Source organism: Tachyglossus aculeatus, chromosome X4 (genome assembly GCF_015852505.1).
Source record: "Tachyglossus aculeatus isolate mTacAcu1 chromosome X4, mTacAcu1.pri, whole genome shotgun sequence".
Taxonomy (NCBI): Eukaryota; Metazoa; Chordata; class Mammalia; order Monotremata; family Tachyglossidae; genus Tachyglossus; species Tachyglossus aculeatus.
The window spans coordinates 55,325,557-55,352,756 of record NC_052098.1 but is presented as its reverse complement, the minus strand read 5'-3'; the positions used below and the strand labels follow the sequence as shown (position 1 = coordinate 55,352,756).

General features: G+C 42.1%; 1 protein-coding gene across 2 annotated transcripts in view; it reads left to right on the top strand.

Annotated features, from left to right (window-relative positions):
• The window catches only part of PLPPR1 (phospholipid phosphatase related 1), a 289,407-nt gene that overhangs the window by 114,558 nt on the left and 147,649 nt on the right, over positions 1-27,200 (top strand). For both annotated transcript variants that reach the window (XM_038769829.1, XM_038769828.1), the window contains one exon: positions 8,285-8,393. In XM_038769829.1, the coding sequence (XP_038625757.1) occupies positions 8,331-8,393 (63 nt within the window). In that variant the 5' untranslated portion in view covers positions 8,285-8,330. The remainder of the gene's footprint in view (positions 1-8,284; positions 8,394-27,200) is intronic.

Genomic DNA, 27,200 nt, shown 5'->3' with positions numbered 1-27,200 from the left:
AGGATGCATATATACCCTAGGCCTTAGGATAGGCATAAATTAATAAATGCATACATGCAAGAGGAGGCTGAAGAGTTGATAAGATACAGGAAGCTAAATGATTAGGGAATTATTTTTAGAGGAAATGGGACTTTAGTTGGATTTTGAAGTAGGGGAGTGTTGCAGGCTGGTGGATTAGGGGGTAGAGAGGTCAAGGTCCTGAGGGCAACATAATAATAATAATAGCATTTGTTAAGCACTTACTATGTGCAAAGCAGTGTTCTAAGAGCTGGGGGGATACAAGGTGATCAGGTTGTCCCACGTGGGGCTCACAGTCTTAATCCACATTTTACAGATGAGTTAACTGAGGCCCAGAGTAGTTGTGACTTGCCCAAAGTCACACAGCTGACAAGTGACGGAGCCGGGATTAGAGCCCATACCTCTGGCTCCCAAGCCCGTGCTCTTTCCACTGAGCCACGCTGCTTCGGGAACCAAAACAGTCAGAATGAGAACTAGGTCCAGCCAGGAGGTGGGCTTGGGAGGAACACAGCGTGCAGGTGGGATGAGGTGAGCCAATAAGTAAAATGAAGAGAGCTGGAGAAGAGCCTTGAAATCAATGGTAAGGAGTTTTGCTCAATGCGATGCAGCATTGAGAGCAGGTAGATAGCAAGGGCCTGGGGATCATAAGGACCTGGATTCTAATCCTGACCCCCCCACTTTTCTGATGTGTGACCTTGGGCAAGTCACTTAACTTTTCTGTGCTTCAGTTACCTCATCTGTAAAAATGGGGATTAAGACAGCGAGCCCCATGTGGAACAGGGACTGTGTCCAACCTGATTAGATTGTATCTATCCCAGTGCTTAATACAGTGATTGATACGTAGTAAGTGCTTACAAATACCATAAAAAATGGGCAAGCAGGGGAGGATTTTGAAGAGAAAGGGGATGTGTTTCAGGAAGATGATCTAGTATCAGGGTGGCATATGTACTGAAGGGAGAAGAGGCTAGAGGCAGGAAGATAAATGAAAAGACTGCTACAATAGTCCAGTTGAAATATGACAACAGCTTGAACCTCAGTATTGGTGGATCTTTGGGTGGAGAAGAAGGGGCTGATCCACAGAATGCTTTTGAGGAAAACTGTCAGGTTTTAGCAATAAAACAGGATTTGAGAGCAGAATGAGAGTAAGGAGTTGAGGACGATACTAAGGTTTTGAGTTTGGGCCACGAGGAGGATGGGGTTGGTGTCAACAGAGATAAAGTTGGGAGGAGAGAAGGGTTTAGGAGGGAAGAGGAAAAGTTCAGTTTTAAACCTGTTGAGCTTGAGGCAACCACTGGCCATCCAAGTGGAGATGTCTTGGAAGCAAGAGGAGATGTGGGTTTGGATAGCTGGTGACAGGTCAGGTCTTGAGAGGTAGCTTTGTAAAGCCATCCACTTAGAAAGAACAGCTGGAGTCATGTGAGTATATGAGTTCCCCCAAGAGAGTTAGTGTATAGGAAACAGAACAAGGGACCTAACAAAGAGCCTTGCAGGACACCCATAGTTAAGGGATGAGAGATGGAAGAGAAGCCAGCTAAGAAAATAGAGGAATGGTCGGAGAGGTAGAAGAACCAGGAGCGTGCCGGGACAGCAACACTGAGATCAGATAGAGTTCTAAGGAGAAGAGGATGGCAGTTCTAAGGAGAAGGGAGTGGTCTACAGTGTCAGTCAGTGGTATTTGTTGAGCACAGAGTACTGTACTAAATGCTTGGGGCAGAGAAGTGTTCGTTGGACTTGGTTATGAGGATGTCATCGATGATTTTTGGAAAGTGCAGTCCAGGTGGAATAAAGGCCGGGGGGGATCCCAACTGTAATGGGTCGAGAAGAGAACTGAGAGAGAGGATGTGAAGGGAATGAGTGTCTATAACCCTTTCAAGGAATTTGGGATAGGAAGGGAAGGAGGGAGATGGTGATAGCTGAAAGGAGCTGTGGGATGCTCCCACTATTTGTAAATATTTTGTCTGTCTGTCTATCCTATTAGGTGTTAAGCTCCTCTGAGGATGGAATGTACCTTCTTCCAAGCTCTGAATACAGTGCCTTGCACTCAGTTAGTACTCAATAAATACCATAACTACCGGGCTGAAGGAGTGAATGGGGCAAGGAATGTATCTGTTGCATTGTGGTGTCATACTCTCCCAAGTGCTTAGTACAGTGCCCTGCCCAAAGTAAGCATTCAATAAATATGATTGATTGATTGATTCAGGGAGGAACAGGCACAAGGAAAAAAACACTCAGCATTAGACATAACCATCAATACTTGTAGAAAAAAATGTTACTAAAACAGAGAGAAATTCCCTCTGTCCCCATTCTGCTTACCCTCTGCTGCCACAAATATTATAAATTAATCAGTTGTAATTTTTACCATTAGCCAATTGGGCTATTAAATGAAACTGATAACATTAGGACAAGTTATAGTACAAGAACAGGTGCTAATTTAAACAATTATCTAAGAGTTTGTACACAGAGAATGTCTAAGTGGGAAAGATGCTTCATAGTCGACACAGTTATTAAACAAACATGTTCATTTTCCTGTGGGTGATTTATATTCCTAACAAACTCAGTGGTGGGTGGTAGGATAATGACAAGCCCAGTCATTAAACTCATTTCCAACATCCTGTTACTGCTCGAGAAGTTAGTGAGACAAAGCAAAAGGATCGGTGGCTTCCTGCTGTAATTATTGAATGGTCTCAGGTAACTGATTTGGGGAAACCCTAGTGAGAAAAATCACTCACACTCTAACCCTAACACCTTTGGATTGCAGGTGCTATATTTGAAGGACCACCCTCTCTGACACCTAAAGTTATTTTTTATAATCTACAAATATATGAATGAGATGAAACATAAGAGTGTAGTATGATAGCAGATGCAGTCACAAATCAAAGGACAGTTGTTTTGGGTGGTAGTCTTTGCACAGCATGAAGCTCGTCACCTACACTAATGCACCTGGATGCAATACTGTCAACAATGTCAGTTTGAAAACAAAGAAAAATGTGACTTTATAGGTATTTAGTATAGGCATATATATACTATATACCTATATATGTCGCATTTTTCTTAGTTTTCATCTGGACCAAGAAAAATGATATGGCAGAGCAGAGACTGTGTTTGGTCTGATTACTATGTGCTTGGCACATAGTAAGCACTTAATAAGTAGCATAACACCAGCTAAAAGGAATGATGCATTTGAACAAGTATTATTCCATGATTCTCTACCATGACTCCTTTCTGTGTGAAGGATGATATCAAGAGATGATTACAGCCACAGTGCACAGATCAATGAAGGCTTTTTCATGCAGGATACAAGAAATCTTGCATGTGTCACTGAGCTGTGTTCCTTGATAGATAAAGCCACCATATGTTTGCACAAGAAGCCATTTGAGGTTTTTCAGTCACTGTTACCCTGAAAGAGACAAAGATACTAAAATGATATCATCGTTGGTAAGAATTCAAGCCTGTGTTTATTTTATTTATCTTTTTAATGGTATGAGTTAAGAGCATACTACATGCCATGCACTTTTCTAAACACTGGGGAAGATAGAAAGTAATCAGGTTGGACACAGTCCATGTTCCACATGGGGCTCACGGTCTTAATCCCCATTTTACAGATGAGGTAACTGAGGCACAGAGAAGTGAAGTGACTTGTCCAAGGTCACACAGCAGACAAGTGTCAGACCTAGGACTAGAACTTAGGCCCTTCTGACTCCCAGGCCCATGCTCTATCTACTCGGCCACCCTGCATTCCACACATTCTTAAGTCACCAAATCTATTCTTCCAACTTTTCTATTTACATAATAGGCCTGGTGATCAAATCTGGGGTTAAGTCAACTCAATCTGTTTACCTTTCTAAAATCCCTTCTAATGAAAAGGAATTCCTTTTCTCCATCTGGTTTACAAAACTTCCTGCAAGTTCCAAACATGTGTCATAGGAGCCTTTGAAACAAATTGATGACCCTGTATGCCTTGGGAATGGCTTGACTTTGATTTATTTGGGGCCCAGAGCAACTTCTTTGAAAATAACAAAAAATCTATTCCAGTATGTGACATGCAGATAGGTTTGTAGTCTCACTTTGTGTCTGTAACACATCTTGTAACAAACAGCTTCCCCTCTGTAGAACAGTTTTGAACCTGAAAATGAGACTTTGCATTGCTGGGTAGAGACTCCACAAAATTATTTCTCCTCCCTTATTGACATCCATGCCCATCATCCCCGTCAGCTCTTCCGTACATTTAACTCCCTTCTCAGGCCCCCTGTTCCTCCCCCTCCTCCTTCCCTCAATCCCAACGATCTGGCCTCCTACTTCATTAATAAAATTAAATCCATCAGGTCTGAGCTCCCCAAAGTCACTCCCCCGCTTTCTCCAACCCCCCGGCTCTCAACCCTCTCTGCTACTCTCCCATCCTTTCCAGCAGTATCCTCAGGTAAGATCTCCTCCCTCCTCTCAAGTGCTACTCCGGCCACCTGTGCTTCTGACCCCATTCCCTCTCATCTTATGAAATCTCTTGCTGCATCCCTTCTCCCCTCCTTAACTTCCATCTTCAACCGCTCACTCTCCACTGGTTCCTTCCCCTCTGCCTTCAAACATGCCCACGTCTCTCCCATCCTAAAAAAACCCTCTCTTGACCCCACCTTGCCTTCTAGTTATCACCCTATCTCCCTCCTACCATTCCTTTCCAAACTCCTTGAACAAATCGTCTACACGCGCTGCCTCGAATTCCTCAATGCCAACTCTCTCCTCTACCCCCTCCAATCTGGCTTCCATCCCCTACATTCCACAGAAATTGCCCTCTCAAAGGTCACCAATGACCTCCTGCTTGCCAAATCCAATGGCTCCTACTCTATCCTAATCCTCCTCGACCTCTCAGCTGCCTTCGACACTGTGGACCACCCCCTTCTCCTCAACACGCTATCCAACCTTGGCTTCACAGACTCTGTCCTCTCCTGGTTCACCTCTTATCTCTCCGGCTGTTCATTCTCAGTCTCTTATGTGGGCTCCTCCTCCCCTTCCAATCCCCTTACTGTAGGGGTTCCTCAAGGGTCAGTTCTTGGTCCCCTTCTGTTCTCTATCTACACTCACTCCCTTGGTGAACTCATTCGCTCCCACGGCTTCAACTGTCATCTCTATGCTGATAACACCCAAATCTACATCTCTGCCCCTGCTCTCTCTCCCTCCCTCCAGGCTCATATCTCCTCCTGCCTTCAGGACATCTCCATATGGATGTCTGCCTGCCATCTAAAACTCAACATGTCCAAGACTGAACTCCTTATCTTCCCTCACAAACCCTGCCCTCTCCCTGACTTTCCCATCACTGTTTACAGCACTACCATCCTTCCCGTCTCACAAGCCCGCAACCTTGGTGTCATCCTTGACTCCGCTCTCTCATTCACCCCTCACATCCAATCCGTAACCAAAACCTGCTGGTCTCACCTCTGCAACATCACCAAGATCCACCCTTTCCTCTCCATCCAAACCACTACCCTGCTGGTTCAATCTCTCATCCTATCCCGACTGGATTACTGCATCAGCCTCCTCTCTCATCTCCCATCCTCCTGTCTCTCTCCACTTTAATCAATACTTCACACTGCTGCCTGGATCATCTTTGTGCAGAAACGCTCTGGGCATGTTACTCCCCTCAAAAATCTCCAGTGGCTACCATTCGACCTACGCATCAGGCAAAAACTCCTCACTCTCGGCTTCAAGGCTCTCCATCACCTTGCCCCCTCCTACCTCACCTCCCTTCTCTCCTTCTACAGCCCAGCCCACGCCCTCTGCTCCTCGGCCGCTAACCTCCTCACTGTGCCTCATTCTCACCTGTCCCACCGTCGACCCCCTGCCCACTTTCTCCGCCTGGCCTGGAGTGCCCTCCCTCCACACATCCACCAAGCTAGCTCTCTTCCTCCCTTCAAAGCCCTACTGAGAGCTTACCTCCTCCAGGAGGCCTTCCCAGACTGAGCCCCCTCCTTCCTTTCCCCCTCCTCCACCTCCCCTTCCCCATCCCCCCCACCTTACCTCCTTCCCCTCCCCACAGCACCTATATATATGTATATATGTTTGTACATATTTATTACTCTATTTATTTTACTTGTACATATTTATTCTATTTATTTTATTTTGTTAATATGTTTTGTTTTGTTTGTCTCCCCCTTCTAGACTGTGAACCTGCTGTTGGGTAGGGACCATCTCTATATGTTGCCAACTTGTACTTCCCAAGCGCTTAGTACAGTGCTCTGCACACAGTAAGCGCTCAATAAATACGATTGAATGAATGAATGAATGAATGAACTCCCCCACTAGTAAGACCAGCTCTCATATGGCTCCTTTTATTTCATAATTTTAATATCTTTAAAGTGCCACCTGAGGAAAAATACCAGATATGGATTAAAACACCAACAGAAGAGATTGCCCAATTAAATGACACCTTCACATTCAAAATCAGCAGGAAAATGCCCATATAGATACTTAAGGAGGCACATTCTTTCTCAAGCCACTAGGCCATTTTTCACATGTAGCCTTAGTGAGGTACCAAGTGGTGTCACCTAGTTTTATACCAAAAAATCCCATTTTTAGCTTGCCAGATGCCAACCTGGTATAAATATTGCACCAGTATGCAATTGGCCCCAATTTTTTCTATTTTTAGTACCCCCTCAACACCACCTCCCCCCACCTCCCAAATTCAGTTCCTGCCTCTACGTTCTAGGGCTTGAAAGCTTTGCACATATTCAAAGGAGTTTAGGAGGATAAATATTCTAAAGGAAGTCAAGGGTGGTTCGCGGGGCAGGGGCAGGAGGGGGTTGTCAGGTTTCCCCACAGAGAAGCAATATAGATTTGGGTGGCCAAGGACAGACTTCCTCAAAATGATGCATATGACATCACTAATCAATCAATCATTCAAACAACCATATTTAGTGAGTATTTACTGTATGCAGAGCATTGTACTAAGCACTTGGGACAGTAATAACAATAATAATAATAATAATGGCATTTGTTAAGCGCTTACTATGTGCAGAGTACTGTTCTAAGCGCTGGGGGTGGATACAAGGTGATCAAGTTGTCCCACATGGGGCTCACAGTCTTAATCCCCATTTTACAGATGAGGTAACTGAGGCTCAGAGAAGTTAAGTGACTTGCCCAGGGTCACACAGTAGACATGTGGCGGAGCCGGGATTCGAACCCATGACCTCTGATTCCCAAGCCTGGGCTCTTTCCACTGAGCCACACTGCTTCTCTAAAGCACTGTTCTAAGCGCTGGGGAGGTTACAAGGTGATGAGGTTGTCCCACCGGGGGCTCACAGTCTTCATCCCCATTTTACAGATGAGGTAACTGAGGCCCAGAGAAGTGAAGTGACTTGTCCAAAGTCACACAGCTGGCTATTGGCAGAGCCGGGATTTGAACCCACAACCTCTGACTCCAAAGCCCGGGCTCTTTCCACTGAGCCACGCTGAGTTGATAGACATGTTCCACACCCACAAGGAGCTTATAGTCTAGAGGGGGTGACAGACATGAATATAAATAAACAAACAATATGTACATAAACCCTTTGTGGCTGAGGTAGAGTTAAATAAATGGTGCAAATGCAAGGATGACCCAGAAGCGGGTGGGAGAAGAGGAAGTGAAGGCTTAATCAGGAAAGGCCTCTAGGAGGAGATGTACCTGCCTTCAGTAAGACTTTGAAGGTGCCTAAATGTTGGGGTTTTTTGGTGCTTTTTTTCTGCCAAAAGGGAGCTGTGGTGTTGAGAATTCATTTTGCCATTTCCCCTATTTGCAAATGGAGGAAAGGAGTGCTATTGCTGAAGAATACTGGCAATACAGATGTTATTATATAAGAATCATAAAATGAAAGCTATAATGAAAGCCCCAAAATTTGAAATATTTTGTCAATTTAAATCTGATTTGTATCTGTACTAAAAACATACTGTTAATTATGTTTTTTTAGCCCCAAGCATGGACTGTCTCAACATGGCTCAATTAATCTTTCAGTCTCCTGATATTTGACATCAAAATTCCTTTTTGCTCTATGATGGATTTTATGACTTGTGGAACTTTTGATCATCAGCCTCTTTCTCATGAGCTAGATTCTCGTCACCTAAATCTTTCAATTGAGAGAAAGTATTAACATTTTCAGTGCATTATTCTATTATTACTAGGGAGTTGCTAGTTACTAGGGAGCTGCTTAGTACCCACCGGTAGCTTATGCACTGCAAGAATTTGGCTCAATAAATGGGCATTGCAGACACATATTTACTCATGCTTTGTTTGTTTCTCTTTCAGCCTTGACCAGTTTTTCACAGTGCAGCCCTGAGTTGTGTGATGAGAAATGGCTGTAGGAAACAACACCCAGCGAAGCTATTCCATCATCCCATGCTTTATATTTGTTGAGGTGAGTTGAGTGTTTAAACTTCTTTGGCAACGTAGGATATTTGATTTTGCTTAAAGGAATTAGATCTCCTATAATTGAAGTTTGGATACATTTCTGCTTATAGACATTGGAGGAAATATGAATATGTACTTTAGTCATTTGATTCTTTACTCTGGCAATAATAGGGGTTTGTTGACCTCCCTCATAGGTCAAAATATGGGAGAGCTTCCTACAAATAGTTCTCTTCTAAAATAATGAAAAAAAGTCTTTGGGAGGATAATGACCTATTTAATTTCTCTCCTTGTACCCAAGACTGCATTTAAATATAAAATTCCTTGTGTCTTTACATTTAACTGAGCATGTATTTTAGAGAAACAGCATACCTTAGTGGAAAGAGCATGGGATTGGGAGTCAGAGAACGTGGGTTCCAATTCCGGCTCCACTGCTTGTCTGCTGTGTGACCTTGGGCAAGCCACTTCACTTCTCTGTGCCTGTTAGCTCATCTGTAAAAGGGGGATTAAGTCTGTGAGCCCCACATGGGACAACCTGTTTATCTTCTAACTATCCTAGTGCTTAGAACAGTGCTTGGCAAACACCATAATTATTATGAATATTATTATTAAAAGCAAAAGTTTTCAGTCATCAGAACTGACTTTAGATGTTGAAATGTCAAAAAAGATCATTTATTCCCAGACGAGACCTTTAAACCCTACTTTATTCCAGAAATAGGTGAACTATTGTACAGGCTCCATATTGGGGAAAAGTTATAGGAGAAAAGCCTAGAGAAGTCATGGGAGGGTTAGCAGGAAAGATGGACCAGAGAAAGAGACTCTGAGAAGTTTGGAGAGGAGAGGCAGGAGGCTGGGGAAAGGTGAGCCCTTCTGGTTTCTCTCAAACCCTGTCTTGTGCTCCTCTCCTGAGCCTCTCTGGGCTGACTTTCTCCCTCGTTCTGTTTAGGACAATGGATGGGCTACTGATTGGTTATGGCCAGAACGCCCTGATACATAATCAGGGGTTTATGGAAGCACAGCAAGGATCTTGGTTTAATGCTGTAAAAGGGATGATGGGTTCCCTGGGGAGTTGCTGGTTGCCTTGGTAGATAATATTTTGATAAGCCTAAAACAGCCTTTTGTAGTGGTAGCAATATTGAGATTTCAGGTGCAATTTGTTTTTGCCATCAAGGAAGGGTAGAGCTGGGTTAGACCTTAAAAGATTTAAGGATGATAAAAAGGGGAGGCTCTAATAGACTGATTATTCATTCATTTCTAAACCAAAATCACTTCATGAATGTGTGCTTTGGGAAAGCAATTGGACAATAACTGCTTTGATTTAAGTGGTCAGAAGGTTCATCCTCATTTCTGACAATGTAGATGAGGTATGTGGCTCTCAGGTATGATGTACTTCTCATTTTATAGTTTAGTTTTTCAGTTAATAATACTACTTGTGGTATTTGTTAACCACTTACTACAGGCTGAGTACTGTACTAAGTGCTGAAATAGATACAATACAACCAGATCAGCCAGAGTCCCTGTCTCACATGGTGCTCACAGTCTGAGGGGGAGTGAGAACAGGTACTGAATCCCCATTTTACAAATGAAGAAACTGAGGCATGGAGACAGAGAAGCAGCATGGCTCAGTGGAAAGAGCATGGGCTTGGGAGCCAGAGGTCATGGGTTCTAATCCCTGCTCCACCACTTGTCAGCTGTGTGACTTTGGGCAAGTCACTTAACTTCTCTGTACCTCAGTTACCCCATCTGTAAAATGGGGATTAAGACCGTGAGCCCCATGTGGGACAACCTGATCATCTTGTATCCCCCCAGCGCTTAGAACAGTGCTGCGCACATAGTAAGCCCTTAACAAATGCCATCATCATTATTATATCAAATGACTTGCCCAAGGACACACAGCAGGCAAATGGCAGAGTTCGAATAGAGCCCAGGTTCTCTAACTCTTGGCTAAGTGATTGGTTAGTTTATCCACTGTTTTCTCTCTCTCTTCCTAAATGCTCTGATTACAGATACCATAGAATAAAAACAAAACAATTTTCCCTTCACAGACAATTACTATTACCTAATACTGGTGGGTTCACATGTGCGGGGAAATCTCAGCCTCCCCTCTTCACTCCCTTCCTGTTGAATATGGAGTACCAACAGGATGTATTAAGAACCTAATTCATTCTTATCCACCAGCCCATTTTTCCTCTAGCATCTAATGAATATTGAGGACAATCAATCCATAAGTATTTTCCCTGTCACCTAACAGCTAGCTGCTGCTAGGAACCTGCAATTCTGTAGAAGTAGTCTTCCAAAATGGTTACAATGGCTTAGAGACAGAATCGATGCCAGAAAAATTCTACTTCACTGTGGAAGAAAGAGACTCATGATCTGGCAGCTGTTTCTAATCCTTATGCCCTGCTGTTGATCTAGTGGAAAGAACATTGCTCTGAGTACTAAGAGACCTGGGTTCAAGTCCCAGTTCTGCCTGTAGCTCCCAAGTGTGGGTGAAAGGTACACATACATAATGCAATGTGCTGCATTCCTGCCTGCTTAATAATAATAATAATAATGGTATTTGTCAAGTGCTTACTATGTGCAAAGCACTGTTCTAATGCTTACTCACCTATTGCACTCCATACCTCAGTGGGAACATGACTGGTAGAGAAGAGAGACTGCAAATGGTGCTGCACCGGCCACTAGTACTATAATCAATTCCTCTGTACCAGTTGTTGGTCCTGAAGACTGCATCAGCCTCCTCGCTGACCTCCCTGCCTCCTGTCTCTCCCCATGCCAGTCCATACTTCACTCCACTGCTGAGATCATTTTCCAGAAAAAAACTTTCAGCACATTTCTCCCCACTCTTTAAAAACCTCCAGTGGTTGCCCATCCACCTCTGCATCAAACGGAAACTCCTGATCATTGTCTCCCCCTCTAGATTGTAAGCCTATTGTGAGCAGGAAACGTGTCTACAAACTCTGTCCCACAAAGTACTGTCCCAAGTGCTTAACACAGTGCTCTGCACACAGTAAGTGCTCAATAAGTACCATAGATTTAAAGCACTAAATCAGCCCTCCCCCTACTACCTTATCTCGCTGATCCATTTACAACCCAGCCTACACATTCCACAGGACTAATGCCAGCCTAATCAATCAACCACATTTGAGTGCTTACTATGTACGGGGTACTGTACTAAGTGCTGGGGAGAGTACAACATAACAATATAACAGACACATTCCCCGCCCACAGCAAACTTCGCTGTACCTTGACCTCGTCTATCCTGCTGCCAACCTCATGCCAAAGTCCTCACTCTGGTATTCCCTTCCTCTTCATGTCTGACAGACCACCACTGTCCCCATCTTCAAAGTCCTACTAAAATTATGTCTCCAAGAGGCCTTCTCTGCCTAAACTCTCCATTTCCTGTCTTCTGTGTCACCTACGCACTTGGGTCTGTATGCTTTAAGCACTTGATATTCACCCCATCTCAGCCTCGCAGTACTTACATACATAGTCTTATACCCTGACATCTCCCCTATCTGTATTTATTTCAATGTCTTTCTCCTTCACTAGACTGTAGGCTCTTTTTCTATTTGGTATTTAAGCGCTGGGGTAGATACCAGTTAATCAGGTCAGGCATAGTCTGTATCCCACATGGGGTTCACAGTCAAGTAGGGTAGAACAGGTATTGATTCTGCATTTTGCAGTTGAGGAAATTTGAGGCACAGAGAAGTTAAATGTTTTGCCCAACAATCAAGTGAAGCAGCATGGCCTAATGGAAAGAACGTGGGCCTGAGAGTCAGATGACCTGCATTCTAATCTCAGCTCTGCCACTCGTTTGCTGCATGACCTTGGGCAAGTCACTTAACTTCTTTGTGCCTCAGTTACCTCATCTGTAAAATGGGGATTGACTGTGAGCCCCATGTGGGACCGGGACTGTGTCCAACCTGGTTATCTTGTATCTACCCTTGAGCTTAGTACAAAGCCTGGCACATAGTAAGCACTTTAAAAATACCACAATTACTATTAAGGGATGGAGCCGGAATTAGAATCCAGGTCCTCTGGCTCTCTGGCCTATGCTTTATCCATGAGCCATGCTGCTTCCCATGCTGCCTCTTGTGGGCAGGGCCCGTGTCTACCAATTTTATTGCCTTGTACCCTCCCATGCACTTAGTACAGTGCTCTGCACAGAGTAAGTGCTCAGTAAATACCATCGATTGATCGATGGATCTGAGGTCTCAGGACTCAGATTCAGCTGTCATTTCTAGTGGGAGAAGTCATCATCATCAGAAGTGCTTTGGAGTAGAGGAAGGAAGGAAGGAACTGAGAAACACTGACATTTTATTTTATTTATTAATGATGTGTATATATCTGTAATTCTATTTATATTGATGCTATTGATGCATGTTTACTTATTTTGATGTCTATCTCCCCCCCACCCCCACTTCTAGACTGTGAGCCCATTGTTGGGTAGGGATTATCTGTTGCTGAATTGTACTTTCCAAGTGCTTGGTACAGTGCTCTGCACACAGTGCTCAATAAATACGATTTAATGAATGAATCACATCCTGAGGCACCAACTCTATATAGGCAGGAGAGATTATCAAAATCTATAGTTAATACAAAAATCTCATTTTATCCAGTTGTTTTAAGTTCCTTCCCCTTTAAGTCTTTCACAAATAACAATGTGCTTCATCTCATTTTATTTTTCTGCTTTCCCTGCGGTTGAACTGCTAATAAGTAGAGGAATAGTCAAAAGGCGGTACTACTGAAGAATGAAGGAAAGAAGCAAAGGGCCTAGATGTTCCTTCCACTAGACACCTACACTCCAAATAATCAAGAACTGATCATAGGACTATTTGGAGATTTGGGGGTTTTTTTTATTCACCACTCAGTAAAACCAATTCTGGTCAGTAGAGCAATGCTTCATGCTCCACAGCCCCAACAGAGTGGCTCATAGAAGCAGGCTCTGCCTCCCAGGTAAAATGACTAGCATTTACCACTGTATGTCTGTATAACTGAGTATTATTGTTGAAATTGTGTACTTGGGGCAACAGAGAAAATGCTTGCATGTATACACAAAGTATTATTTATTACCTGTAAAAAGGAAAATAAGGTACTCAAGGAGGCAAAGAAACCCACAGGACTATTTTTGTGACTCTGGGGATTCATTTCAAGGGGATTTTCTGCACTCAGTAAATCCACGTATAAAATGAGCATCTAAATCTGTCAGTGCTAAAAGAAAAGCAACAACATTTTTCTTGAGGTACAGAATAAGCAATCTAAAGTAGAGCACAATTTGGTGAGGGCAGTATTCTAAACCAGAAGTTTAGACAAAGATTTGTTATCTCCAGTTTTATCATTTTGATTGTTCATGCTTAATTTTTTCATAGCTACTTTTCTGCAATTCATTTCTCTTCATACCTGTCCAACCTTAGCAATTATTATAAACTTGAAACTGGAAATAAATTATATGTAGCTCTGGGAATTAAGCCGATGTATTCAAATGCCTTTCCCTGCAGACAAAATTTGAATGATGAAATACCATCAGGGTACAGTGAAATATAGCGGGCTAAATTTTCACAGTATTATAGTATCCATCTCTTTTACCCAATTTGAGTTGGCAAAATTCCTTTCACCTGCTTTTTCCATTCTTGTGCCCAAACTGCAGAGCACTACTGGCAGAAATCCAGACACCAGGCTGACCTCGTCCACCTCAAAAATATTCTCACCTATTGCCCTCTGCTCCACCTGGCATCAGTACTTCTCCACCCTAATAGACTGCCTTGTCCATTGCCTGCAATAGTTGTATCAGACTTTTAACTCCCTCCTCAAATCCCCTGTCCCCTCACCCCCCATCAGTTGACCCAGTGATCTTGACACATAATTGATAAAATTGAAACTATCAGGTTTCCCTAAAACCTCCCCTCTACTTCCATTCCCACCTTCTTTCTGCCCCTCTTTGACTCTTCCATCCTTCTCAGCAGTATCCTTAGAGGAGCTCTTCTGTCTCATCTTAAACCTACCCCTTCCACTCATCCTTCCACACTTATTAAATGCCTGCCCCCCCTCCCTTCTTCCCTCCCTGTCAACTTCAATCTCTCTCTCTCTCTCTCTCGGCTCCTTCCCCTCTGCTCTGAAACATGTCTATGTATCTCCTATGATAAAAAAAAAAAAGCTTCCCAGGACTTCATGGCATCCTTTAGTTTTCACCTCCTACGTTGCCTCTCCAAATTCCTTGAGAGAGTTTTCTGCATCCTCTGCCTCTGCTTTTTCTCCTCCAATTTTCTCCTTGGTCCCCTTCAAACTGGCTTTGGACCCCCTCCATAGAAACTTCCCACTCATTTCATCAATAACCTCCTTCTTGCCAAATCCAATGGCCTCTATTCCACCCTTTTCCTCTTCAACTTCTCAGCTGCCTTCAACATTGTAGAACACCCCCCTCTCTTGGAAACACTATCTAACTTTATCTTCATTGACAATGACCTCTCCTAGTTCTCCTTCTAGCTCTTTGGCCATACCTCCTCTGCTTCTCACCCTATAATTGTGAGAGTTCCTCAAGGCTCAGATTTTGGGGGTTTATTTTATGGTATTTCTTAAGCTCTTACTAAGCCCTGGGGTAGATACAAGCTAATCAGTTTGGACACACTGACTGTGTCATACATGAAGCTCAAAAATTTTAATCCCCATTTTACAGATGAGGTATTTGATACATAGAGAAGTGAAGTGTTGTGCCCAAGATTACACAGCGAAGTGGCAGTTCCAGGTTCTCTTCTATTCTCCCAACTACACTCACTCCCTGATGTTGACAGGCCATAATTTCTAGACCGTAAACTTGCTGTGGGCAGGGAACGTGTCTGCTAATTCTGTACTTCCCAAGCGCTTAGTACAGTGCTCTGCACACAGTAAGCACTCAATAAATACAATTAAATGAATTTTGGATTGTAGTAATAATAATAATAATGACATTTAAGCACTTACTATGTGCTAAGCACTGTTCTAAACACTGGATGCTTAATACAATGCTCTGCACATAAAGCGCTCAATAAATACCATTGATTGATTAGTACCTACATAATTGATGCAATTTCCAACCCGAGGGTAACAGGAGAATTTTTGCTTTCAAGGTATTTTCTTTTTGGAACTTAGACACACTCATATCAAGAGCTATTCCTGTGCGCAGGCCTTTTTTTTCTGTGGGAACCACCCAGAATATGTTTGCGGTACCTCCACTAATGGAGGGAGATAAAAAGCACACAGTGGGTACTCAATAAATGACAGTAGTCAGGAACAAATAGAGGGGGACAGGAGGGAAAGAAGTTGGAGTTAGGACATTTTTAGAATCACCCTTCCCTGGCTACCACCATACAGCTGCTGAAAGTTCTCAAGTCTTTAGGCCTCCTCATCCCTCCAGCCTGGCTCAGACCAGGAAATCAACAGTTACAGGAGCTGTGCCTCAGTAGAACAGAAAGCTTTATTTATATATATGTATATATACATGCAGCATCATTTTTGCTAACCCCTCATTCAGGTGCCAATGTTTCTTTCCCTTTTATAAAAAAAAAGTTACCCACAAAAAACTATGAATTCTCATTATTTTTCCCATTATGAATAGGGAAAATACAAGCCCTTTAAATTTCTCCTTAATATCATATTTCTAGCGATAGATGGAGTATAATTTCCAAACAAGCACTAATAACATCAAGATGATTTGCTACAATCCTGAACTCCCATTCCAAAGCCACACATCTGTTATCAAGGCATAATACCTATAAATTAACATAGAACAGCTTATAAAAAAACCCTTTAGAATAATATGAAGTATGCTAGTCACATCAGCCCTTATTGAGTGGGATTTTTGAGGAAAATGAACAACAAAATATTCAAACAGCTGCGATCAAGGGAACTGCAGGGGGAAACCAGAAACAAAGATAGAAGAAAGATTTTAAAGGTAAAGATACAATGAAGAAAAACCTCAGATGAAAAACCTTTGTTGGTTGCCAGTTCCTTTCTGCATCAAGCAGAAATGCCTGACCCTGGGCTTTAAGGCACCCAGTCAGCTCTCTTCCTCTGATTATCCACTCATTTCTCCCACGGAACCCCAGCTCACACTCTTCACTCCTTTCAGGGTAACCTCTTCATTTTACCTTGTTCTCAACTCTCTGATCCCTTGCTCAAACTATTCCTCCTGCCTGAAACTCCCACCTCTTCCAATCCAACAGACCACAGCATTCCCCAAATTCAAAGCCCTTCTGAAATCCCACCTCCTCCAGGAAACCTTCCCTGATTATTTTTTTCTCCTCACAGGACATATCCTCTGAACTACTGCACTCAGAACTTTTGTGTCACCCCTCCCCTTCAGCATTCACTACCACTCATCGCACTTCTATATAATAATGATGGTATTTGTTAAGCACTTACTATGTGTCAAGCACTGTTCTAAGCACTGGTGTAGATGCAAGGTTGGACACAGTCCCTGTCTCACATGGGGATCACAGTTTTACCCATTTTACAGGTGAGGGAACTGAGTGAGTCACAGAGAAGTGAAGTGACTTGTCCAAGGTAACATAGTAGAGAAGTTGCAGAATCGAGATTAGAACCCAGTCCTTCTGACTCCCAGGCCCATGCTCTGTGACTTACATATTCTATTACTTAAGCACATGTATCCACATCCTCTTTTTCATCCTATCTGTAAACTATTTTCTGACTTCTTCCCCCATAGGATGTAAGCTCCTTCATTGCAGTGATTTTTTTTTTCTTCTAACCCTATTATACTCTCCCAAGCACTTTGTAAGGTATTTTCCACCCAGTAGATCCTCAGTAAATACTATGGATTGATTGTTGATAAGGCTTAGCTTCTGAGAGCAGGTAATATCAGAAAGGAAAAAAAAATGACAGACCCTCCCCACCCCCGCAACAAAAAAAGTGCTGCCAGGCCCGGATTAGCTAATGAAACAATACAGCAAGGGACAATTTTTACATGTATATAATGTAAAAGGAATCATTGCACATCAGTCACTCTTATCAGTCACACTTGCACATTTTACTGTGTAACATCATCAAAGAGCCCCAAAGAACAGCTATATTTTGTATATTTGTACATCTCTAGATTGTAAGATCATTGTGAGTAGGGAACTTGTCTTCTAACTCTGTTATAGTGTACTCTTCCAAGAGCTTAGTACAGTGCTCTGCACACAGTAAGCACTCAATAAATGACTGATTGGCTGATTATAGATCTTAGATGCAGCTAAACCAGACTAATTCTTATTTCCCTAATTTGTAAACTTTATCACAATCACAAAATTGCAATGTCTCACTTTATTTCTTAGTAAAGTTTTAAGCTTAGGTAGGAGAAGTGTTGGACTTATTAACACTTCATTGCTTATATAAGATATACCTTAGTCCCATGAAGCCTGACAAATAATTAAAATCAAGTTTTACTTGTTGGAAATTTAAGGCAGTGCTTTGTTATGAGAGAATGGATTTATTCTCCTTGATTATATGCTGATTATTGATGACTTTCTGTTAGCAGTATCTATCTCACATTTTTCACACTTTGAGGAAGGGTGGGCAGAACTCTACAATAGGTATCTGAGGGTTTTGAGTTTCATTCCCAATTTCTCAGTCATCACTAAATGGAGAAGCAGCATGGCCTAGTGCATGGAGCATGGGCCTGGGAGCCAAGAGGACTGGGTTCTAATCCTGGCTCTGCCACTTGTCTGCTGTGTGACCTTGGGAAAATCAATTCACCTCTCTGTGCTTGTTACGTCATCTGTAAAATGGAGATTGATTGTGAGCCCCATGTGGGACAGGAACTGTGTCCAATTTAATTAACTTGTATCTACCCCGGTGCTTAATACAGTGTCTGGCACAGAGTAAGTGCTTAACAAATACCATTTAAAAAAATAGCTCTTTCAAATTGAATGAAGGTTGAAAAAAGGCCACCTTTCCCACCGACCTTAGATTAATGATGCTAATAGTACCTGACTCATTGGCCAGCTAGTGATAGAAGGATTTGATGCTAGCACTGTGTGTCACAATCTATCAATCCGTCAATGGTATTTGTTGAGTGATTCCTGTATGCAGAGCCCTGTGCTAAGCACTTGGGAGAAAATAATACAGTCAGGTTGGGAGACATGAACCCTGCCCTCAAAGGGTTTATGATCTAGTGGGGGTGATAGTTGTTAAATTACAGGTAGTGGAAATAGCAGTCATAATTCAGCATAATGGGGGTGAAAACAATAATCAATCAATCATATTTATTGAGCACTTAACTGGTGGTAGAGCACTGTATTAAGTGCTTGGGAGGCTGCAATATAACAGAGCTGGTAGACATGTTCCCTGCCTGAAAAGGGCATTCAGTATGGAGGGAGAGGTAGATATTAATATAAATAAATTACAGATGTGGACATAAGTTCTGTGGGGTTGAGGGAGGAATGATGAAAAATGAATGAAGGAAAATGATGAAAATCCAAGTGCAAAGGTGATGGAGAAGAGGAAATGAGAGCTTAGGGAAGACCTCCTGGAAGAGTTGTGCTTTTAATAAGGTTTTGAAGGTGGGGAGAGTGATTGTCAGTTAAGAAGAGAGAAGATATTTCAAACCAGGGACAGGATGTGAGTGAGTTACCACAGCAAGATAGACAAGATCAAGGTAGAGTGAGTAGGTTGGCATTAGAGGAGCAAAGTGTGCAGGCTGGGTTGTAGTAGGCAATCAGGGAGTGAAGTGGATTTTAGTTATGTGAAGGCTGAACATATGAGATTTGGTGATAGACTGAATATGTGGGTTGCATGAGAGAGATGAGTCGAGGACAATGACAGGGTTACAGGCTTATGAGATAGGAAAGATGGTGGGGGGGAGGGCAGGTTTGGGTGGTTTCCATACATGTGATGTGAAAGGGTTCATCATTCGTGATTTGACCCTTTCAGCCATATATGTCTACATGAGTAAAATGTTATGATCCATACCATCACTGCAGAGACCAATGGAACAGCTACGTATAATTATATACTAGAGAGAAAATGAATTTGAACCAAATATAAACTGGCTTTAAAGAGATGAATATTATTGAAAGATATTTTTAGTAGGAGGTTTAATGGAAAAGGCATTCACACAAAGGAGGGTTATTGTAATAAGGAATACTATATCATTTGAGTGGCTCTTATTTAATCATTATGATGTCATTTTTTTCTCTGCTCCAGTACGTGCATAATCACCACTGGCAAAGAGTAGGGACAATCTGAAATAAGTAAGAGCCTTAACAAAGTATAATAGGCTAGATAGCTTCAAAACATTCAATTTAGAAGGCAAGCTTTTGCACTCCAAGTGAGAATGTATAACAAATTGAATTTATTAGGCACTTCTTGTATTTTAGAGAACATTGCAGGATATTTTATCCCTTCAAAACTGAACCCAGGCATATGCATCAGAAGATTGTTCCATTCAAGCAACTCTTCTTCACTCGGATACTACATTATATTTGTATTAATATGAAGTTTACATGAAATTACATTAACTTTCTAAAGTGACAGACATACATGTCTTGCTTTGACTACTAAATACAATACCTTGTTAAACAAAAAGGATTCAGGCTAAAATGATGGTAGGTTAAATGCCTGTCGATTTCAATTTCCCGGGAAGAAGCAAGGCAGTCAAAACAAACCTCAATAAGATGCTCGTGTTCAGATTTTTTTTACATGATTCTGTTTGTATTTATGTATTTTCTTTTGGTTGGCCTTATTGAACATTAGGGATACAAATTAACAGTTTCCATTGATTTTTCTGTATTCAGCATCCACATAATCAACTCATTTATTAGCCACCTCTCTGTGCAGAGCACTGTACTAGGCACTTGAGAACCTAGAACAGAAGTAAAAGGTGCAGTTCCTGTTCTTGAGAAGCTTACAGTGGGAAAGACAAGGGGACACACACATCACCAAATATACAATAGGTGAAAGAATCAGTCTCTAGACTGTAAGCTTCTTGTGGGCAGGGAATGTGTCTACCAACTCTGTTGAATTGTACTCTCCTGAGTGCTTAGAGCAGAGCTCTGCACACAATAATCACTAAATAAACACCACTGATTGATTAGTGAGTAGATAAAAATTTTATAAAATGTGGTAAGCAATTAAATAGATAACCTATAGTGGTCTATAACATATAGACCATGTAGTCTGCACCTATGTCCTAAGATTGCTGGTGGGATGACAAGACCAGGAAAGTGGAGGATTAGTCAGGGAATGCATCTTGGAGGAGGTGACATTTTAGGGACGATTTAAAGATGGAGAGGGATATGGCTTGGAAATTTTGAGTGGGGAGGGAGTTCCAAGCAGCAGGAAAGGGTTGGAGTTGAATATTGGAGACTCATGAGCAAGGAACAGCTAGAAGATTAATATGGGGGAGTGTAGAGTTCAGTCTGGGGTATAATGAGGAAAGAGGAAATAGGTTAGAGGGAGATAGCTGGTGGAGAGTTTTGAGGCCAACAATAAAGAGTTTCTACTGAATGCAAGAAGAAATGGGTAGTGAATGGACGTATGTGAAAAGAGGAGTACTATATTACAAACTGCATTACAAAAAAATATGGGATGAAGGTTACTGCATCAGCTTCCTCGCTAAGCTCCTGCCTCTAGCCTCTCCCCTCTTCAGCTCATAGTTCATTCTGCTGCTCAGATTCTTTTTCTAAACAATTGTTCTGTGCACATCTCCTCCTTTACTCATCCCCCTTCCCAGTCCCACAGCACTTAGGTAACATCATCTCATCTGAAAATGAAAAATAAAAGACTTAGCTTTCATTTGTAAGAGGTGGTGTACCTGTAAAAGGGACAAGGTTAAGAAATGTTGTCTCTGAGTTTTTCTACTGCAATTTGTATGATTCATTCATTCAATCGTATTTATTGAGCGCTTACGGTGTGCAGAGCACTGTACTAAGCACTTGGGAAGTACAAGTTTGCAACATATAGAGATGTTCCCTACCCAACAGCGGGCTCACAGTCTAGAAGATGCATTAAGCGTGGAAAAAGTGTGTTGCCCCTAGCCCCCAGTTGGCTGCTCAATGAGATGCAAATATCACAGCAAGAATTATTCTGGCAGAAAAAAAAAACATGGGGAGGGGTGGTCTTTCATTTACGCTTTAAGTCCATTTTTAGTTTTAATCAAAGTTCAGTCTCAGAGTCCAGGAAATTTCCCTATGGACTCTGTGCTCCAAAGAGGCAGAGAACTGTTGTGGGGGCAAAATAACTGCTGAGTGTACTCCAAAGCCCCTGAACCATCCTGGAATTGGCACAATTGGGTGAACAGGGGAAATTGTACTCTCCCGAGTTCTTAGTTAAAGTGCTGTGCAAACAGTAGTTGCTCAGTAAATGCAGTTGATTGAAAGGCTCTGGCTGGAGGAGGGCATGGCTAGACTAGTGAAGCAGCCTGGCCAAGTGGCAAGAGCACAGGCTTGGGAGTCAGAGGATGTGGGTTCTAATCCCAGCTCTGCCACTTGTCTGCTCTGTGACCTTGGTCAAGTCACTTAACTTCTCTGTGATTCAGTTACTTCATTTGTAAAATGGGGATTAAGACTCTGAGCCCCACTTGGGACAACCTGATTACTGTATACCTACCCCAGTGCTTAGAACAGTGCTTGGCACGTGGTAAGCGCTTAGCAAATACCAAAATTGTTATTATTATCATCATTATTATTAGACCAGGTTGGCAGTTGTTGAACAAGAGTGTTTTCATCTCATGATGATGGGCTTTATTAAGCACGTACTCTGTGCCAAGCATTGTGCTATGTGTTGTGTATATAATCAGATCAGACATAGACCCTCTCCCATGGCACATAAGGTTAAAGAGGGAAGGGAGAACAGATATTTTATCCCTGTTTTACATATGAGGAAATTGAAGTACAGAGAAGGTAGGTGACTTACCCAAGGTCACACAGCAAATAGGTGCAGAGCCAGGATTAGAACCCAGGTTTCCTGACTCTGTCCCATGCAGTGCCATGTCCAAAGCCCATCATTGGACCACCTTAGCATTAACTTTGTGGTGTAGTAAACATCTGATGTCTAGCTTAGTTTTAGCTGTTACTCGGGCATTCTAACATGTATCTGATTAGAAATGGGGGACACAGTGTAGGTGAGCTTACTGCTTAGGCCCATGCTAGATCTTTGTGTTTCCTAGCTTATATCCCTGGAGTCCAGGTTAGATCTGGGTTGGACTTGAAGCCTTCAAGAGGCTGAGTATGTTTCAGAGGATAAGCAACTTGGTTCCTAATTTCTTTCTGAGCACCCTGGGCACCTCCACTAAGCTAAACTAAACATGGGAACTGATCTAGTTCCCCAAGACCCTTTGAACTGAGATGATACTAAATGTAACATTTATTTTATGCTTGCTAATGTGCCAAGTTAGTCCTGTTTACCCCTTGACAGGGGTCATTTAATGGATGGTGTATAAAGCCAAATTAGCAATAAAGCTTTGACAAAGGAGATGAGGAGATGCTGCCGTTTTGGAGCAGAGATACTTGGTAAGTTTGAAAAGGACAGATTTTCCTGGGTCTACCTTACTGTAGAGTTTCAGAATTCAAGCTTCTCATGACAGAGTGTAAATGTGTAACTTTCCCTCTGTAACTGATACCAATAGCCATTGACAGAAATGAAAACTACTTATTCTGGGAATCCTGGTTGGAATTACTGCTATATCACATTTTTTCTATGAAGCAGGTTTTCCCCCAATTTCCACCACCACCTGCCTCCAACCTTAAGCACACAAATGGCGATTGAGTAATGGCCCCAAACCATCTATAGAAAGTAAGGAACTGACACAGACAAATTATATCAAGGGGAGTTACTTGGGATTCCTTTGATTACTTCAATTTGATGTTATTGGATTTAATTCTTTCCAGCATGAGCTGTGCCATATGGCTATGTCACTTTACATACGGGATCACAGGATGGAATACATCCCTCCTTGGAGTTTACCTCTATATTTGGAGCTTTGGCTAGAGAGAGAATTTTGCACTAACTACCTTCTTCACATTCTGTTCCAGGTACTGATGGCAGAGGGTTTTGTTTGAGCCTGCAATTTAAATGGATTGCAGGATGATAGATTTGATGCCAATGGGCTGCTGTCCAACACACTGTGTACTTAGTTTTATCACAGGATTTAACTAATCAATTATATCCATCAAATGCACTTTACCTGACCCTTTAAGAGGATGAAATATAGTTCTAAATATGTTATGGCCTTTGAGGTTTTGTTCAGAAAATACTGAGAATCCTTTGGGAGGTTGAAGGAAATAGCAAATGAGAGGAGAAGATGATAAGGGTGAACCTGGGGAGATGTGGAAGAAATTGCCTATTGGGAAGAACTTGGGCCTGGGAGTGAGAGGATTTGGGTGCTCATCCCAGTTCTGCTACTAGCCTGCTGTGTGACCTGAGACAAATTACACATTTCTCTGTGCTTCAGCTTCCTCATCTGTAAAATGGGAATTAAAAACTGCCCTCCCTCCTACTTAGACTGTGAGCCCTATGTGGGACAGGGATTGTCTGATCTGATTATCTTGATTCGACCCCATTGCTTGGAACAGTGTTTGACGTATAGTAAGCGCTTAATGAATAGCATAATTATTATGTGGAATCACAGCAGGATGATCAACTCTTTCCAAAGATATAAAGATGAGAAAGAACTTGGCAGTTTACAGATGCCTGCTTCTTAAGCAGGAACATTGCCGTTCCTTTGACTGACTTACTGGCAGGCAGTTATCATGGAGTATGAAAAATTCAGTGATCACCTGACTTCCTTAGTCTAGAATGAGGCATGGTAGTAAGGATACAGGTGTCACCTTGGCAGCAGTGTACATTCATCAGAAAAAAGAACACATGTGTACTTTCTGTGTGGTTCAGATGTTCCTGGCAGTGGTTAATCTTCCACCATCTTGTGATATTTTCCTTTTTCAACATGCCTGGTAATTTCATATTACACTACTTTGATTTCTCTATAAACATGCTATTTTTGGATCGTTCTACCTTTTTTGCTTCTTGGATCTTAATTCCTCATCCTGCATTTGTTCCAAATGGCTAAATCGCTTTGTGTTGTGAGATTAGTTTAAATCTTGGGAAATGTATGTCTATTAATAGATCTGATTAGTTCCTCTGAATCACTGTTGTTTTAATACCCCCGAAAATGTTTAAAACACAACCTTGTGGAAGGCTAATACCCTTAGGCATTTATTCCTAAGTAATGGGAAAAAATAGAAAAATCTTCTAAAGCAGCATAGCCAATAATTTACAAAAACCCCTAGGGTGTCAAATTTCTATAGGACTTGCAGTTTCCTCACACACATTCTCCAGTGTCAGGCCTCCCTGGCTATCCCTGCCTTCTCTGACTGATCCCAAAATTACTAAATGAAGAGAATACATGCATCTAATAATAATAATAATAGTGGTATTTGTTAGGCACTTACTATGTGCCAAGCACTGTACTAAGCGCTGGGGTGGATACAAGCAGATCAGATTGGACACAGTCCCTGTCCCACATGGGGCTCACAGTCTCAATCCCCATTTTACAGATGAGGGAACTGAAGTACAGAGAAGTGAAGTGACTTGCCCAAGGTCACACAGCAGACAAGTAGCAGAGTCAGGATTAGAACCCATGACCTTCTGAGTCCCAGGCCCATGCTCTATCCACTATGCCATGCTGCTTCCACCTCCTGTGCTATAGGGTTGACCTCATTTCTCTAACTTTCCCACACAAGTGGATGAGGTGAAATTGGAAACAACCCTCCCACAGGAAAATCAATTGGAATCCTGCTTTTAAAGTGTAACTTAAAGGCTAACACCTATTTCGAGGGGGGGCTTCATGGTAACAAGACTTGGTGTGCATCTGTTTTACTAATATCTCCTTCCAAATTAATTTTAAACTTGAAACTATTATAGGACATAGTCTTGTATTGGTGAATAATCTACCTCAGTGCATAGAACAGTGCTTGACACATAGTAAGTGCTTAACATATATATATATATATATATATATATATATATATACCTGTATATATGTATATATGTTCATACGTATTTATTATTCTATTTATTGATTTATTTTACTTGTACATATTCTATTTATTTTATTGTTAATATGTTTTGTTTTGTTCTCTGTCTCCCCCTTCTAGACTGTGAGCCCACTGTTGAGTAGGGACCGTCTCTATATGTTGCCAACTTGTACTTCCCAAGCGCTTAGTACAGTGCTCTGCACACAGTAAGCGCTCAATAAATATGATTGAATGAATGAATGAATGAATGAACTGCTCATCATCCACATAGCCCACGGCCGTGAACTCGGACACCCCAGGGCCAGGCTGGGTCACTTCGGTGAAGAAATAGCGCAGTGAGCGTGGCCTCAGCTGGCCCTCCAACAGCCGGGAATCCCCCAGACCCAGCAGCAGGAGCAGGGCAGGGCGGGCTGGGGTCTCCATTCCTGCAATCCCGGCACAGAGCCATGGGTTCTAATCCCAGCTCCATCACTTGTCTGCTGTGTGAACTTGGGCAAGTCGCGTAACTTCTCTGTGCCTCAGTTACCTCATCTATAAGAAGTGGGGATTAAGTGTCTGAGCCCAATGTGGGACAGGGACTGTGTCCAACCTGATTAACTTGTACCTACCCCAGCACTTAGAACAGTGCTTGGCACATAGTAAGTGCTTAACAAGTACGATAATTATTATCATGGTCTTCCCAGACTGAGCCCCCTTATTCCTCTCCCCCTCCATATCCCCCCCACCCTACCTCCTCCTCCTCCCCACAGTTCTTGTATATATGTTAGGAGGCCTTCCCAGACTGAGCCCCCTCCTTTCTCTCCCCCTCCTCCCCCTCCCCATCCCCCCACCTTACCTGCTTCACCTCCCCACAGCACCTGTGTGTGTGTATATATATATATATATATATACATATATATATATATGTTTGTACATATTTATTACTCTATTTTACTTGTACATATTTATTCTATTTATTTTATTTTGTTAATATGTTTTGTTTTGTTGTCTGTCTCCCCCTTCTAGACTGTGAGCCTGCTGTTGGGTAGGGACCGTCTCTATATGTTGCCGACTTGTACTTCCCAAGCGCTTAGTACAGTGCTCTGCGCACAGTAAGCGCTCAATAAATACGATTGAATGAATGAATGAACAAATATAATTATAATGATGATAATGTGAGCTCCTTGAGTGCAGGGATTGTGTCTACTAACACTATTATACTCTCCCAAGTGCTTAGTACAGTGCTTTGAGCAAAGTAAATTCTTGAAAAATGCCTTTGACTGAGAATTCCATTGGAACATACACTGCCTTTCGAGATGAATGTACACAGTCCCTGTCTGTAGTATATACATTCTTCAGAGACATCTCTGTGACCCTCAATTTAGGATTTCTAAAGGCACATTATCATGGGGCATATTATCTGGAGTCAGTCAATCATATTTATTGAGCGCTTACTGTGTGCAGAGCACTATACTAAGTGCTTGGGAGAGTAAAATTTAACAGACCTATCCCCTGCCCACAATTCGCTTACAGTCTAGAGGGGAGCTTGACAACTAAGAATTCTCACAAGATTCAACCTCTATATCCTCTAAACATTTGCAACAGAAAGTGAATCCAGTCCAAATAATGGGGACATTCTCTTTGGAAGGAAATTCCTACTATGAATTGATCATTTGAAGAAATGTGTAACGTAGACAACAAGGCACTAGAATTCAGTCTGGTGAATTTGACCTCGTTCCACTGTTTCATAGTGTAGTCAAGACCTAAACAATACCCTGTTCTATAGTATGATGGAACATATACCAAGTGATTTTTTGACTTGCATGCTCTGA